Consider the following 15,815-nt stretch of genomic DNA (forward strand, 5'->3'; position numbering starts at 1 on the left):
TTTTTCCCAGCCCAGCCCACTTGCCTGCAAACCCTTCTCATCTTCTTCCTCTGTCGAACTCGCTCTCGCTCAGGGCTCACCATTCGCTGCCTCTTGCTCTTTGCCTCCTCTTCTCTTGCTCGTCCGCTCGTGCTTAGCCTCGCTCTCTGGCTCTCTCTTGCTCTTGCTCGTCCTCGCTGGCTCTCTCTTGCTCTTGCTTGGGCTCGACCTCGGCCCTTCTTGCTCTCGTTCACCCTCGCTGCTTCTCGCCCTTGCTCTTTGCCTCTCTTTCTCTCGCTTAGCCTCAGCCTCTGCCTCGACCCTTTTCGCTGCCTCTCGCCCTCGATCTCTGCCTCTCTTGCTCTCGCTCGGCCTCAGCCCTTCTCGCTGCCTCTCGCCCTCGCTCTCTGCCTCTCTTACTCTCGCTCGCCCTTACCTCTACGTTCGCTTGGCCAGTCGGGTTCGCCCTCTCGCTCACCCTCCGACTCTCGCCTCGCTGCCTCTCACCCTCGATCTTTGCCTCTCTTGCTCTCGCTCGACCTCGGCCCTTCTCGTTGCCTCTCACCCTCGCTCTCTACCTCTCTTGCTCGCCCCCACGCTTGCTCAGCCAGTCGAGTTTGCCCTCTTGCTCGCTGCCATCTGATTTAGGTCTTCGTGTCCCCCCCTTCCCAACCCAAATTTACTTTATTTGAACCCAGGTATGTTTTATCTCGTTCAGTTCTTTGATTCTCTCGATTAACAAATAAATCTAAATAGTTTTTCTATTTTTCGCCCATCTTTTTTTCCTTGTTTGTGCTTAATTTGTTGTTAAAATCTCAATATTTTTCAACATTCTTAAGTGATTTTTTGCTAATTTTGTGTTTACTTGCCTATTTTACTACTGTATTTAGTTAAGAACTTAGAAACTAACTTAAGAACTGACGTGGCTAAAAATTTGAAATTTGTTATTATAAATCTATTATTAAATGTTTGAATTGAATATTTGCATCGACTATACTTTTGTCTTCTTACTCTAGAAATACAGTTATTGTATTACCTTGCATATGACTCAAATTTTGAGTTAAATATTTTAGTTGTTTAATTATTAAATTATGTTATTTTTTTGTTTATATATCTTAAAATTTAAAAGGAAACTTTTGATTAAGAAAGAAAAAACATTATTATTTTTTTTCAAAAAGAGAGATTATCACACTAATAAAAATACTTTAATTCATAATGAATAAAATCAATCTATCAATCTAGCACAAGTTTAATGAATTTTTTGTTTCAAAATTTCGTCGAACACAAGTTTAGTAAAAATTTATTATACTAATTTTTTGGTTACATAAAATTTTTATTTCATTAACTTTTTAAATTTCAGCCCCCCAAACTAAAGTTAATTTCAGCCCCCCCAAACTAAATTCCTGGATCCGCCCCCCTGGTGTCAACAGTGTCCAATCTAAAAGAAAACCGTAAAGCCGCAGCAGAAAACTAGCTTAGCTCACAAATTGACACCACGAGAAACTGAGAGAGCAAGTTGTTTACAAGAACTCACCTGCCAGAAAATTTGCACAGCTAACGTTATGCGAAGTGCTTTCCCTCCCTAAAAGATTTCTGTGGCAACAACAATTTGGTAGTACAAACTTCATGCCTTTACTACTACATTTGTCTTTTCCTCGATCACCACGTTCAGGCGCCAATCATTTTCTCTAACCATCCAGCAAGTTACAACAGAACAAGAGTTATTAAATAGTGAGGCCTTGAGGAGGAGCAGCCGCCGGTGCCTTTGGCTTAGGCTTTTCCACCACAATGGCTTGAGTTGTGAGGACCATTCCTGCAACTGAAGCTGAATTCTGCAATGCACATCTCGTCACCTTTGCCGGGTCAATTATTCCAGCTTCCACCAAGTTCTCGTATTTGTCCGTCATCGCATTGTAGCCGATCTCCCATTCGCTATCCTTCACCTTCTCCACAACCACCTCACCTTCAATCCCAGCATTCTGAGCTATCAAGGATGCTGGTGCGACCAGTGCCTATATTCAGCAAAACAATAATGAAACTCTTTCATTCATTAGAACATAAATAAACATACCACACCCTCACAGACAAAGAAACAACATATCCTACACTCCGGTCTTTTCTAAAATTGTATGCAATATGACCACAAAATTCATTTTTATTGGCAGTGCTACTCATCGTACATCTCCAAACCATATCGTGATCACAGCAAGTCATTTGTCATGACGTCTGCACATTATTGTTCTGCATCTGGAAAAAAGAGAAATCTTCCCATCCCGTGCAGTTTTACTTGCAAACACCATGACTTTGTGGTTTACCCATATCCTAATCAGATTTTAGTTGGGCAACAAGGCAGGATTCAGAAACAATGGATGACCAAAATTAAAAAAATGAAGAGATTAATAAAATCTAATTACATCTAATCAGATTTTAGATGGTAAGTGAATTACCAACAATAAAATTAAAAATATAAGCTTAGTAAAAATGTAAGTGCGGAAGATGATATGGTGACGGTGACACACAAGAATATATCATCCCAATTCAAATATCTCGGATAGACCATCCAAAAAATGAAGAGATTAGAAAAGGATGTTTCCCATATAACTAAGGAATGATAGCTGAAATGAAGAAGTGTGTCATGTACAAAATATGAATGTAACAGATACTGAGAAATGAGAATGATCGATAGACATGTGGCCGGCCATATCCACACACAAAAAAAGAAAAGAAAGAAAAGAAAAAGGCTTTTAAAAATAAAGTTATTCGTAATAAACTTGGTGAAAACTGTTAAGTATGATATGGATTATAAGGGCCAATAAAAGATGTGCCCATAAGTAAAAAAACTAGTAAGCTAGAATTCATGTAGCTAATCCCACCTGGTGGGATTAAAGCCTGATATGTTGTGAGGTTAAGTTAATTACTAAATAAGTATAAAAACCTTCTTAGAAGACAGCAGCAGTAACTTGATGACATAAAAACTAGTGCATTTCATACCTTCTGCACAATATCAGCACCAATCCTTTCATCTGCATCTTCAAGTTTGTCCTTAATAGCAGGTACACAAGTTGACAGATGAACCAATGCTGCACCGCCACCAGGAACAATCCCTTCCTCTATGGCAGCAAAAGTTGCATTCTTGGCATCCTCAATTCGTAACTTCCGGTCCTCAAGCTCAGTTTCCGTTGCAGCACCAACCTTTATAACAGCAACCCCTCCAGATAACTTGGCTATTCTCTCAGCAAGTTTCGCAGAGTCGTAGATAGAATCTGTCTCAGCCAACTCCTTTTTAATCTGTGCAATCCTAGCCTGGATCTCATCCTTGGTTGCAGCATCAGCTATAATAGTAGTGGAGTCCTTTTTAATGGTCACTTTCCTTGCTATGCCAAGCTGCTCAACTGAGGTATTCTCAACTAGCAAACCAAGATCACTTGCTTGGTACTCAGCCCCTGGGGAATCAATAGAAATATAAGATGTAGTCTTGTTCAAGCATGAATAAAAATGACTTCATGTTTCTACTAACAATATCAATTAAGATTAGCTTGTTTGTTAAAAAATAAAACTGACAAATAGGCATAACTAAAGGATATAATACTCCATTCAATGATAATGCACCAAACAGCATTGGCATTTGCTACAATTCCATCAGGTATGGAGGAGGAACTTAACAGATAAATAACATCATAACATTTTTCAATATTGTTTTCAAGTTCATTATTTGTAATACCTGTCAAAATTGCAATATCCTGAAGAAGAGCTTTTCTTCTTTCGCCAAAACCAGGTGCTTTGATGGCAGCAACATTAATGATGCCCCTCAGCTTGTTCACAACAAGAGTAGCAAGAGCCTCACCAGATACATCCTCAGCAATAATAAGCAACGGGGCTCGCAATTGAGTGGTCTTCTCTAGCAAAGGAATTATATCCTTTATTGCTGAGATTTTTTGATCTGTAATCAGTACTCGTGCATTCTCAAATTCAACAATTAACTTCTCGGGATTGGTAACAAATTGAGGAGAGATATAACCCCTGTCAATCTGCAAACAAGGGCATACTAAAGAGGTCAGCATGCAACATTCAGGACCAAGAACCTTAAAGAAAATGAGGGGGAAAAGAAACACAGAACAAGAAGCAAAACTTTTAAGACAACACACAAAAACTCCACAAGAAGACAGACCTCCATCCCTTCTTCCACATCAACAGTAGTCTCAAAGGAGGAGGATGACTCAATAGATAGGACACCATCAGGTCCAACCTTGTCAATTGCATCAGCAACCATGGTCCCAATAGTATCATCATTTCCAGCAGAAATAGAAGCAATGGCTGCAAAGGGCAAAGCTATATCAAGAAAAGGAGAACATACAAGCATACTAGACGAAATTGTGGACTTGCATATACTACCTTTAATATCATCTCGGCCTTTGACAGGTCTGGCTCTCTTCTCTAGCTCCTCTACCAATCCCTGAACAGTTTTATCAATCCCCTTCTTTACTGAAACTGGATTTGCACCAGATGTCACACTTAACAAGCCCAATTTAATAATTTCACGTGCAAGGACCGATGCAGTCGTAGTTCCATCACCAGCAGAGTCATTAGTCTTGCTTGCAACCTTCACGATAGCAGTAAGCATATTAAATAGATGAAGAAAATGAACCACCACTCCACAAAGCATTTCAAGTGATAAAGACAATAGGGCCATGTTCAGGTTCAAAAGGGGAAGGACGAACCTCCCTGATAAGAGCAGCCCCAGCATTCTCCATTGGATTTGCTAGCTCAATAGCTCTAGCAATTGTCACCCCGTCATTAACCACTTTAGGGGCCCCAAACTCATCTAGAACAACATTTCTCCCTTGAAATAGGAAGAAATAATTAGTTGATGGTCAGTGCAGTAACTAGGATCCAAAAGGCTGGGAAACTGCATGATACAATTTCTAGAAAGAAGGAAAAGAGAGTTGGTAGAAAAAATTAATAATACATAAAAACAGTAAAAGCACAAAAATTCATCTTTTAGTTCAGTTGTCCACAAAAATATTTCATATTTCATTTTCCATTGCCTGGAATAACACCCTAGTGCAACATAGCATTAGTTCTCATTGACTCTTATAAATTAATAGCACAAAACAAAATGGCTCAAAGGCGAAAGCAGTAAAGAACCAAAAAAGAGGAGGGGGGAGAGGCCTTTTGAGATATGGAAAACAAAAAAAACACCAACTTAGCTCCAAAATGTCCAACGGTTCAAGTCCAACGTCCAATTCAATGGTTCAGCACAATGACGGTTTACCAAATTAAATTGACAACTTCTTGCGTGCATGGCGCATCACCCACTACTACGTTGCCATAACAACGCTCTGGCGAAGAATTCCAGGTTTTAAAATTAGCGTAATGATTCTTTGAAAACAAATTAGTTGAATATCCTCTGTTCTTTCAGAAGGATTTAACAAGTTTTGACTTTCAGAATACATCCTTGTTCCATAGAAAAGAAAAACAAAAGAAGACATCCATAAGATTCATGAAGTTTAAAGTAGTTTTCACCCCGACAGAAGTATAAGCCTCACCAATGAACTTCAAATACAGCCATCCATCAAACCACAAACCATGAGCAAGTATTTTCTTGCACGCAAGAGCCAAGAATTAAACTCCGTATATCATGGGCATACCATAGTAAGCCCTTCGCTGTGAAGGTACGTGGATTCAACGAAACCACGCAAAGGTTTTCGTATGCAAAACTGAATTATAAAAATGACATGGATTCATCATAAATTGCCTCAAAAGTAAAAAAATAAATAAATAAATAAATAACAAAAAAAAAGTAAAAAGAAAAAGAAAAGAAGCAGCAAATAAAGAAGAAGAAATGGAAATAATACCTCTGGGACCAAGAGTGAGGCCAACGGCGTCGGCGAGCTTGTCGATGCCGGCCTGAAGAGCTCTCCTCGAGCTCTGATCGAAGGCAATTTCCTTGGCAGAAGCTCGAACCACAAACCGCCTACTCGACGTCCTGTTGCTGTAATTCAGCTTCTTCTGACCCTGCAACTGGCTGGCCCTCCGATTCCTCAAACTCCCCTGCATCCACCGCCATTTTCAACAAAACCAATCAGCACATACACGCAAACAAACAGCGGCAGGCAAAGCATAGCATCGGTGAAATTAGAAGTACCTGTTTGGGAGAAGAGAGAATGGAGGCGGTGGAGATGGCATTAGCAGACGCCATGCGTTCGTGGAAATGCCTCTGTAGAGAAGAGTATTCAGGCGCGGCCTATGTCTCCGGATAAGGAAGTGATTGCGAGGTTTTGCAGAATTAGGGCTTTGGCGATGCTGCTTGGTATATAAAAGACGGAGGTACTACTTCGAGAAGGTTCTTGTGATTCGAGAGCCGTTGAGAGAGAAGAGAAGCCGCTTGTATGTTTCGGCTGGTGACTCATTGGGCTGGGCTTTGTTAGGCCCGGCGGAGATTCTGGAGCAATGGCCCCTCACATACGTTATACATCTGGATAAAATTTTAATTAAATCAAAATATTATAAATGGTTCACCTGTTGTCTGCTGAAATGTAAAATATTTTACATCAAAAAACTAAAAAAAAAAAATTATAATAACCATCCCTAATGCTTGTCTTATTTGCAGAGACACCCATTAATTTTCACAATGATCTCCCTTTTTATTAGTAATTGAATAAAAATAATTATTTTACCCCTACTCTATCTTTACACAAAATATATTTTTAATTAGAGAAATATACTAGTAATTGAATAAAAATAATTCTTTTACCCCTACTCTATCTTTACATAAAATATATTTTTAATTAGAGAAATATTTTTCTAATTACAAAAATATATTTTTTTCAAAATGTATGTATAATCTAAAAATAAGTACATTTATTTATAAATTAAATATAAGAGAAATACTACACTAATCAATAAGTTTGACAAATCATCCTCACAATTAATGTGACACACACAAAATTTATATTAATTATACACAAAGTTCATAATGATTTTATTTAAAATTAATAATAATTTATTGTATTGAATAAATTTATTGTTAATTTTTTATAGAAATTTTATTTCTAATTTTGGTAAAATTATTATAAATTTATGTATGACTATTATAAATTTGTATATATTACATCAATTTGTAAAAATTATTTATCAAATTTATTTATAGATATAACATTAATCATTGGTAATGAGATTTTAAAATATTGAAATCTGGAAACCAATGAGTTTGGCAAATGAGTTTGACCATAGCAAACCTTATAAGTTTCACCACGAGAGAGAAAAAGATAAAAAGATTTTTAAAAAATAAGCTTTAACCTTTACCAGTGCATTGCTTAATTGGATTCTACTGAGATTAAAAGTTGATCGTAAACACTTAGTTATTTGTGTCAATTTAATCAATGAACACGATTATGACATAATACTATTGAAATATTATTGATGTTGACAAATATTGTGGCATCTCTTCGCTAGATCTTAATCAATAATGTTTATTAATGATGTGTAGCAAGTCATCCATTTGGATAATGTGGCAAAAGAAATAGAAATTAAAAAAGAGGTTTGCGAACATAGTAGGGTTTTAGCGACGACACCACTCTTTCAACAACTTTCACGCGATCTCGGCCTTCTTTATTAACGAGATAGACTCTACAAGGTAGACTACAATCTTGGGAAGCCTTGGTTGGTGTTGTTAAACATCAATCGAGGTCTAGATCTAGGATTCCCAATGTGGGTTTGGTACAGGATGAACATGTCGATGAGGGCTTTCATGTGATCTCATCATGCAACGATTCTAGAATGGTTTTGATGCAAGCTTGGAAGGTTTTGACGCAATCCAAAATCAAAACAAAGCCTTCTGAGAGGATGTCTAAGCAATCGAATATTGTAGCCTAAAAGCAAGATCGACAGTTTGAAACAAGGGAAAAAGAACCTAGGTCGATAGTGCGGACTTGGGGTTCATCGCTAGATTTGATTGTCGCTCGAGACTTGTCATTAATCAGGATCGACAACCCCATGTTTGATGAAAGTGATGGTAAGGAGTTAAACTAGAACACTTGGAGTATGTCCAGTTCGTCTGAACTACCTCTATTCGTAGGGCCACCATTCGAGAAGTAGGTCTCGGCCAAGACTAGAATTTTAATCAATAACCTTGGGCGATCATTACAGCCTATAGAGATGGAGAGGCCAAGTGATTGATTAGCCATTGACGATCGAGATCGAGGGACCGAATTACCTATTAATCACGAGATTAACAGTATGGTCGAGAAGGGGTATCAATCAACTATGACAAATGAGCAGGTTTTTAGGAATCATAGGTAAAGGCAAAATCTCAATCAAAATATGGATAATTGAGATAATATCAGGTATGTTGTTGATTCCAGATATAAGAATGGGGCTTTGAATCAAAATCTACCAAATAATCAAGTTGTATGGGGGCTTAATTGAGTATTACTACAGGCTTCTCACCTTAATCAAATTAATAGTTGATTACAATTTGGTTATACTCGTGTGAATTGGGATTTTGGTAAAATTTGAGCAAAGAAAAATTAGACGAAAAGAAGGTTTGGTGAGAATGATGCTCGACAGAATAGTATGATGAAAATGCAAAAAATAATAAGGGGAATGGGTCTAAGAAGTCTTGGGCAAGCATTCGAGATAATAGTAGTTTGAGAGTTCAGTAAAGATTGGAATACTTCCTTTCAAGAGTTAAAGCTGACGACAATTTGCTACACCAAGGATGTCATTGAAAAGGGCTTTGACTATTGGAAGAGCACCTAGGTGGGTTACTTCATAGAAAAAAGACTTCATTTCCAAGTGGTCCAATTTATTGCGAGGAAGTTATTAGTTATGGCAAAGGCATGGCCTTGTTGAGATATTATTGAAAAACGCTGATTTTTAGTTTTTTAAATTCAATATTAAGATAACATGTTGAAAGTATTTGATGTTGGCCCATGGAATTTCACAGGCCGCCCATTATTTTTTAGATGTTGGGAACCAAGAATGGATTTGTTAAAAGATTTCTATTCATCGATTCTTATATGGGTTAAGATTTTTTGTGTCCCTATTAATGTTGTGTGCCCTTATGCTAAATTTGGATGATATCTAGCGAGCTTGTTTGTAATACATTAATTGTATTTTTTTATACATCTATAAAAGGTAAGGTTTTCTTCATTCATATTTTTTTCAATTAATTATATAAATGAGTCCTTAGATCTTCTATGTGAGAATCTTATTTTTAAGGTGTTAAAACTGTGTGACAAGATTCTCTGGTAACAGAACTTCTTAAACTATTCCTAGTCCATAGATTCTTTGGATGGAGACTCTAATTAATTGAGTATGGATTAGCACAAGAGTTACTACCTCGTTCGATATGGGGATACCGATGGGAAGATGGTGGGTCACGTGCCATATGACATGAGATGTCGTTAATAAACCTGTGGGTGGTCGTTGGAGAATGATCAGCTGCATGTGGCGTCGATGATTGACCACATGGCCTAGTAGATAATGGTCATGTCATCAGGTTATGATGGTGTGTTGATCCTTAGACTTAAACTGATACAGTTGTTTTTGTGTATTGGTATGCAGGATTTGTTAATGAACTAAATCTTCTAATTGGGAGGTAGGAACATTCATTTATGTGGTTTCGTATTACTAGTATACGGAGATAAGTGTTGGGAATATGATCTATTGCCCTCGTCGGTATTTGATGGGGTGAACGTCCTATGTGATCTACTATTGATGTGAAGGGACAGTTCCTGGCCAGGGCAGATTGAAATTCAGGAAAGGTATTTCCTAAGGTGTCATATGGTCACATTAATAAGATCTGACACATAGTTAATAAGTTTGTGAGTTTGTCACTCCATGATTCTCGCTCAATTGGGACGTTAGGTGATGAAATGATTACAGTACATGGTAGTCGTCAACTATAATAGGTTCACTTGAAGTGAGACTTTACTGTCACATATTCTGTTCTGAATCACCGCTAAACGCTATTCATGAACTCTCAAAACATCGTTGGGATTTAAAGGAGTTCCGATGATGGATCAAGAGGTTGACCGATACTGAAAAAGGTTTCAATGTTATTTGATTGCTAGTGGATAGTAAATCTAGAAAGTCACACACCATATAGTGTTACGTTTGGTATTGACATTGTGTGCTCGAAATGTCTTTGCAAATTGTTCGTCAAAAGTTGACCCTTGGTCCCCTTACCAATAATGCATAATACATAGTGTGAAATCAATTATTGATTACATAGTGGATTGGTGGCAGATTGCAAATAATGCATAGTGAAATCAATTACTGATTGCACAGTAATCAAGGAAGGTTGCGCAGACGTGAAACTGAATTCAATTCGAGAATGAAGAAAAGGAAAAAATGGGAGAGGGTTGATTATTAAAAAAAGTAAAGGGCCTTTGCTTTTCTTTCTCCTTTCTTCCGATATTGCTCTTTTCTTCTTCTTTTTCTTTATGCTTCCTTTGAAAAATATCATAAAAATTATACGTATAATTGTTACGCATATAATTTTAAGATGTGAGCACCGGTGATACACAGATCCTCTGTATCTAGCACGGGAAAAGGTGACCAAAACGGGACCTACCATAGTAGATGTGGATGACTGCACTCTCACCCTGCAATTAAAACATAATAAGAACAAATCATAATAAAACTTTTATATTTTTTTTATTTTAGTGAGAGGTTTATACTCGCCAGTGTACAAGTGCAGTTGTAGTCCAAATTTAAATTTATATTTTCTGGATGAATCCAGGTCGTCCACTGAGAGATTTATTTATGGCAAAAGAAAAAGAATGTTACACACACGCACACGCATTTGGACAAATTGGCAACAAGGTTTTTTTATGAGTTTTTTTTAGACAACAGATACTAGAAAATAAAGTAAGGCAGAAATTGAAATAAACATTAAACGTAAAAATATGAATTTGGATAGTGCTTGAGTTAAGACAATTTCAGTACCAACCCGTTGATTCCCAAATTTTAGCATAAAAAATTAGCAACACTAATTTAATTTCAGATATGAGGGTTTGTTATTAAATGTAATTAGAGATGATGATAGTTCTAGGTTAAGCAATCCCCATACATGATATGCGAGATTCTAATTTAAGCAACCACTATAAATCCAATTGCAATTAATACACAAAACAACTAAATTAATCATCTGGGTTTAGGTATGATAGCGTTTCCAGTTCTAGTAACTCTCATACATGGCATGAAAGCTCTAAGTTAAGCTTACGCTCCAATCCAAACCTAGTGATTTTTTAATAATTAATACACACTCATACTGAAATTTAAATTAATGTTACTTATTTAAAGCGCAGCTTTCTTTGGGAATCATTGGCTTTGGACACTGTCCTTGGCTTAACCCAAGATTAGATTTAACTACTCATTTTTATTTGAAAGTTAATTGACAGAAATTTAAATGACGTAATTTAAATAACAGAATTTAAATGACAAGAAATTTAAAGGCATAAACTAACCGGCCATTTAGGCGGTGGATAATTAAATGACAAGAATTAAAATTGCAGAAATTTAAAGGCATAAACTAACCGGCCATTTAGGCGGTGAATAATTAAATGACAAGAATTAAAATTGCAGAAATTTAAAGGCACAAATTAACCGGCCATTTAGGCGGTGAATAATAAAGTAATAATAAATGACATAAGAATTTAAAAGAAGAAAGAAAAAAAGTAAGATTATAAGAGAAAGTACTAAAGAAAATGAGAAAGAACAAGAACAAATTCTCAAAGAGAGAATTATAAGGAAACAACTAAACTTTTATTCAAGAATAATAATCACACTTACAAATGCAATCAAGCGATCTATTTATAGGCCACAAGATGCAATACAAACCACACAATTTCAATTATTCAACTAGACATAATTATATCTAATGGGCACTCACACACTTAAAGTTAAATGGATTTTAGCTATAATACACACCTAATATTAAATGGATTTTAGCTAAAATACATACCTAATAAAGCACTCATAAAGTTAAATGGATTTTAGCTATAATATCCACCTAATAATTAAATGGATTTTAGCTAAAAAACACACCTAATAAAGCTCTCACATAAAAAATAAAAATAGATTTCTATAAATTGGTTTTTAATCTTTATTAGGATTAAAAATAATCCTTGGGCCTTCTCCAAATAATATCTTCCATGGGTTGCTCAAATTGGGCCTTAATTCTTCATGGGTTTGAATTCTTCATGGACTTTAATTTTTCATGGGTTTGATTTCTTCATAGGTTTGATTTCTTCATGGACTTGAATTCTTCATGGACTTGATTTCTTCATGGACTTTAAGTCTTCATGGGCTTGAATTCTTCATGCTTAAAAAAAAATAAAAATAATTTAATGTTATTAATAAATTATATATTATATATATGTATTACACATGGCACATATATATATTAGATTATATTATATATATATTACATGCATGCATATAATGATATATATGTATTATATATAATTTTATATATTATTATTATTTACTTTAGAACTTCATTTCATTCATCTTTCAATTTAAATTTGCATATAACCATAAAATATATATTAATATCTAATTTAAACCATTTTTAAGATCAAAAGAAGGGTATAATTATAACAAATTTTTTATAAAATTAACCACTAATCATACCCCCCAACTTAAACATTGCTAGTCCCTTAGCAATCAGACTATACACATGCCAAGCTTTAATAACTGTATGAATGTAAAATTTTCAAATTCGAAACCGAAATGCATAAAATTGAATAAATAATTTAGCATTCTAAATCAGATTTTTGGTTAAAGGTCATATAATCTCAGGAATGGAAATTAGGATGACCAACACACAGACTTACTCCCTCGAAGTTTTGACTTCAAATCTTACTATGGATTTTCTCTCCAATAAAAAGGATTCCTCAGGTGTACACACAAGGGGGTGCACCGTTATAAGAGTAAATGCAGAACAAGTTCAAAACTCGGTGCCATCCCAAATACAAGGAACGTATTTTCATGAAAGAACAAGGAAATTGACATAGCTTCATGATTGGAATAATGCTCTAGATGAGTAACTTCTGAATTTAAACATGATTCCCTACTCCAAACTCGAATTCTGAGATCAAATGATTTATAGCATCAACAGGGACCAGACTGGGTTGTAATGGGGCTATAAGGTTAATACGGATTGTCAAAGAAAATGTAGAGTGTGCAAAGGGTATGTCGGGATTTTTTTTTTTTTTTAGCATTTATTTTGAAACAGTTATGCTGAATAGCTAAGAGAATTTGCCCCCCCTTTTTTTTTTTCTTTTTCTTCTTCTTTTTTTTTTTTCTTTTTTTTTTCTTTTTCTCTTTAAATATGAAAATAGAAAGACAGATTAATTCCCAAAATCACACCAGGTTGGATAAAATTCATATGGTTATGGGTTAACTAAGAGTATCGAAAGAAATTGTACTACAAATGGCTCAAATGAGATAGCAAGGGAGGTTAATTTAAAGAAAGAAAAAGGTTTAATAGGCTCAAACTGAAAGAAATTGATCCCCCTATCATGCTTCTCAGTCATCTAAGTCGAAGTTTGAAACCAGTCAAATTCATCTGCTATCATACTAGACATTCAAAGCGAATTGATATTTTGAAGCCATTGAAAAGATAAGATAAACAAGAGAGCATATTTAGAGTAAGTGTTATTTCACTCAGAATTAATGGTTATTAGGCTCAAACACTTACTTGGGTAATAGTCTCCACTTCTGTTGAGGGATCATACAATGTACTAATCAGCTAATTACTGTTACCTTTGACTTTATGACCGATAACCAATTTTTAAATTTTGAATCCCCGATGAATGCAAATTACTTATTCTAATGCACATACGTTTTCAAATAAGAAATCAATGCATCCATGTTTCGTATTGCAAACTTAACCGGCTATCAGTGCATAACTTCAAAACTTTAGGAATAGCATTATTTAAAACACAATTTTTTTTTTTTAATAAGAGCAGATAAAGATAATCAATTCACACAAGACAACAAACTAGCAATAGCAAACTCACAGTTAAATATGAACCAAATAATTCATAACTAAACCTTACACCCCCCAACTTGAATTGCAGTAATAAATTAGGGTTGTTAAGAATACCTGTAACTCCACAAGTCCATAGATTTGCTGTGAACTGCTAAAACTTAAACAACAAATGAGCACACCATATATATATATATATATATTTATATTTTCACACAAAAATAAAAATTTCATGCAAGTCATAAGATAAGCAAAATGCGTCTCAAGAGTACAAAAAGTACTCCTTACTCAACCACCTTATCAAAGACTTTGCTAACAACATTCCACAGTTTTATTTATTTTTTTAAAGAACACAACCAAGAAAAATCTTGCAAGGTGTACAATAACTAGATGCGTCTCAAGAGTACAAAAAGTACTCCTTACTCAGCCATCTTAATAAAGAGCATTTCTCACAGTGATAAATCTAAATTAATTGGACCCCTTTGGCGCTTGTTACTAATTGCCTTAGACCAGTCTATCCGAGGCTCATGAGGATCGTACTGTGGAACATAAGCATGTAATTTCTCTAGCAGCTTATCAATGGTGGATGCAGAAATGAGAATCTTTCTTGCTGAACGAGAAATGAACTGTTGGTCCACAGCCTAATCAAGAAAAGAGAGTAACCCATCGAAAAAATGGTTAACATTTAAAAGTCCAATGGGTTTGGTATGGAGATTACTCTTGGCCCAGGAGATTATACAAAAGATTTCTTCAAGTGTTCCAAAACCTCCTGGTAAAGCAATGAAGGCATCTGACTGATAAATCTTACAAGCCATGCGCTCAGACATAGAAGTCGTTTCTATAAGTTGACCGCGTGTAATCCCAAAAATATGTGGTTCAGCTAAAGGGATTGGCATTACACCTACCACAGATGAATTTCCAAGATGTACAGCTTGTGAAACATAACCATTCAATCCACGACTTCCCCCTCCATATACCAAATTAATTTTATTTTCTCCTAGTTTTTTACCAAGTTCGCTCGCTGCAAGTGCGTAACAAATATCGCTCCCAAGTTGAGAGCCACAAAGTACACATATGGTATTGATTCGACGAACTAACTGGCCTTCCATGTTTGTTCCTTTTGTATGTCCTGAAAAGAAGTTTGGCGATCAAAAGTAGCTATACAACAATTCAACAAGAAATAAATACAAACAAAAATCACGCGTATGTATAAGTAGTTGTGATTGTGGCTCACATCTTCCTCTGGTTTTACGTCCAGAAACGGCTTAAACACTTTCTATGAAGCGGGGATAAGCTTCCCATCCAATTTTCTTATAGATTGGCAAACATGGTCGTTTTTAGTCAGATTCCCAAGACTATAGCGTTGGTGGTCACTTCTGAACTGGGTCCATAAAGCAAGAAGTTCTCTTTGCACTATTCCACATGGATGCGTCTCAAGAGTCAATCGGATATCATCCAAAGACTCCTTACTCAGTCCATCCTTTATGAAACTAATTTTATCTTCTCGATTTATGGACGTAAACCCCACAGATTTGCATCGTGTGTTACAGGTCCATCGAGCACATTTATAACAACCATTCACTCTTTTCGCTCTTCTTTTCTTCGCAAAACTACTCTTCCCTAAGCCTGAAAAATGCTTAAAACTAGGTGAAGTTTCACCAGCTAATCGAACTTTTGTTTCGATTAGCCAACGAATATCTTCAGGGATGTTATTACGCATCAACAGCCAAAGTCTTTCACACCTAGCAGCATAAATTTTTTTCAAATCATTCTGCGGGAGAGATGGATAGTACTTGTGAATTTTTGAGAGATAAAGATCCATTTTTTTTTTTTT

At 35.8% G+C, this 15,815-nt stretch overlaps 1 protein-coding gene across 1 annotated transcript; it reads right to left on the bottom strand.

Moving 5' to 3' along the window:
* Positions 1–1,418: 1,418 nt before the first annotated feature.
* LOC127797607 (ruBisCO large subunit-binding protein subunit alpha) lies at positions 1,419–6,320 on the bottom strand. Its single transcript, XM_052330646.1, has 8 exons — positions 6,125–6,320; positions 5,835–6,030; positions 4,698–4,819; positions 4,372–4,579; positions 4,148–4,293; positions 3,701–4,007; positions 2,971–3,422; positions 1,419–1,991 (listed from the first exon to the last, which is right to left on the bottom strand). Exons 1-8 carry the CDS (start codon positions 6,176–6,178, stop codon positions 1,704–1,706), a joined length of 1,773 nt encoding a protein of 590 aa, XP_052186606.1. The 5' UTR covers positions 6,179–6,320; the 3' UTR covers positions 1,419–1,703.
* Positions 6,321–15,815: the final 9,495 nt, after the last annotated feature.

Source organism: Diospyros lotus, chromosome 3 (genome assembly GCF_014633365.1).
Source record: "Diospyros lotus cultivar Yz01 chromosome 3, ASM1463336v1, whole genome shotgun sequence".
Taxonomy (NCBI): domain Eukaryota; kingdom Viridiplantae; phylum Streptophyta; class Magnoliopsida; order Ericales; family Ebenaceae; genus Diospyros; species Diospyros lotus.

Bases quoted from the DNA above. Each gene is read 5' to 3' on its own strand.
- LOC127797607 (XM_052330646.1), bottom strand. From the start codon at position 6,178: ATGGCGTCTGCTAATGCCATCTCCACCGCCTCCATTCTCTCTTCTCCC. The intron at 4,820-5,834 runs GTATTATTTCCA...TCCTATTTCAAG, and splicing joins CCTCACTCTTGGTCCCAGAG to GGAGAAATGTTGTTCTAGAT. The intron at 4,294-4,371 runs GTAGTATATGCA...TGCCCTTTGCAG, and splicing joins AGGCCGAGATGATATTAAAG to CCATTGCTTCTATTTCTGCT.